Source organism: Lipotes vexillifer, unplaced genomic scaffold, assembly GCF_000442215.2.
Source record: "Lipotes vexillifer unplaced genomic scaffold, Lipotes_vexillifer_v1.1 scaffold382, whole genome shotgun sequence".
Taxonomy (NCBI): domain Eukaryota; kingdom Metazoa; phylum Chordata; class Mammalia; order Artiodactyla; family Lipotidae; genus Lipotes; species Lipotes vexillifer.
In genome coordinates, this window is record NW_006780611.1 from 6,263,034 (window position 1) to 6,263,842 (window position 809).

The following is an 809-nucleotide window of genomic DNA, read 5'->3' on the forward strand; positions in this document are numbered from 1 at the left end:
TGGCCGGGGCGGGAGGCCAGGGCCCTCACCCTGGCCTCCCGCGTCTCGCAGGACAAGAAGCTGATCCAGGCGCTCTTCGACGTGCTGGCGCACCCGCAGAACTATTTCAAGTACACAGCCCAGGAGTCGAAGGAGATGTTCCCACGGTCCTTCATCAGACTGCTGCGCTCCAAGGTGTCCCGGTTCCTGCGGCCCTACAAATAACACTGGTGCAGCCGCCCTGCTTGGGGTGCCGGCTACCCGGGGAGGAGAGAGCGCCTCCCCTCCACAGTCGAAGCTAAAGGCGGCTCCGCGGGCCTCCACGCTGCCTTGGGAATTGCCGTGGCGTCTGCCCTTGAGGAATCGCCGGCCAGCCCGTGGCGGGCGAGACCACATCCAGGCAGAGACCCCAGCCCGGCTGCACTCCTCTGATGCTGCCCCCGTGGGAAAACATTGCTTAAGGCAGCCTTTCTTGCTCCTTCCAGGACACCAAGAGCGCCCTGTCCTGAGCTGGCACCCGCGGACGCCACCCGGACCCAGGACGCTCGGCCACCACCCGGGCGGGTCCCGGGCAGAGCTGACCTTTGGAGGTTGCACGTGCCCTCTGCCTGGTGCTTCAGGGGAGAGAGGGGCATGGCTGCCATGTCTCAGGGGGGCTCTCAGAGGCAGAATCCAAGACAGGAGGCCAGGCCGTGGAAGCAGGGGTGGTGAAGGCTCGTCTGGGGGCTGTGATAAGCCGGTATCGATGCCGGCAGGGCGTCCACACCCGCCAGCTCCTCTGGCCGTGGGCCCAGGACACGGGCGAGTGCGGTTGGGCTCTCAGGATTCTG

At 66.5% G+C, this 809-nt stretch overlaps 1 protein-coding gene across 1 annotated transcript in view; it reads left to right on the plus strand.

Moving 5' to 3' along the window:
* SCUBE1 (signal peptide, CUB domain and EGF like domain containing 1) overlaps positions 1–204 on the plus strand; it is a 137,222-nt gene extending 137,018 nt beyond the window's left edge. Inside the window, exon 22 of the mRNA XM_007453933.1 lies at positions 52–204. Within this exon, the coding sequence (XP_007453995.1) occupies positions 52–204 (153 nt within the window). The remainder of the gene's footprint in view (positions 1–51) is intronic.
* Positions 205–809: the final 605 nt, after the last annotated feature.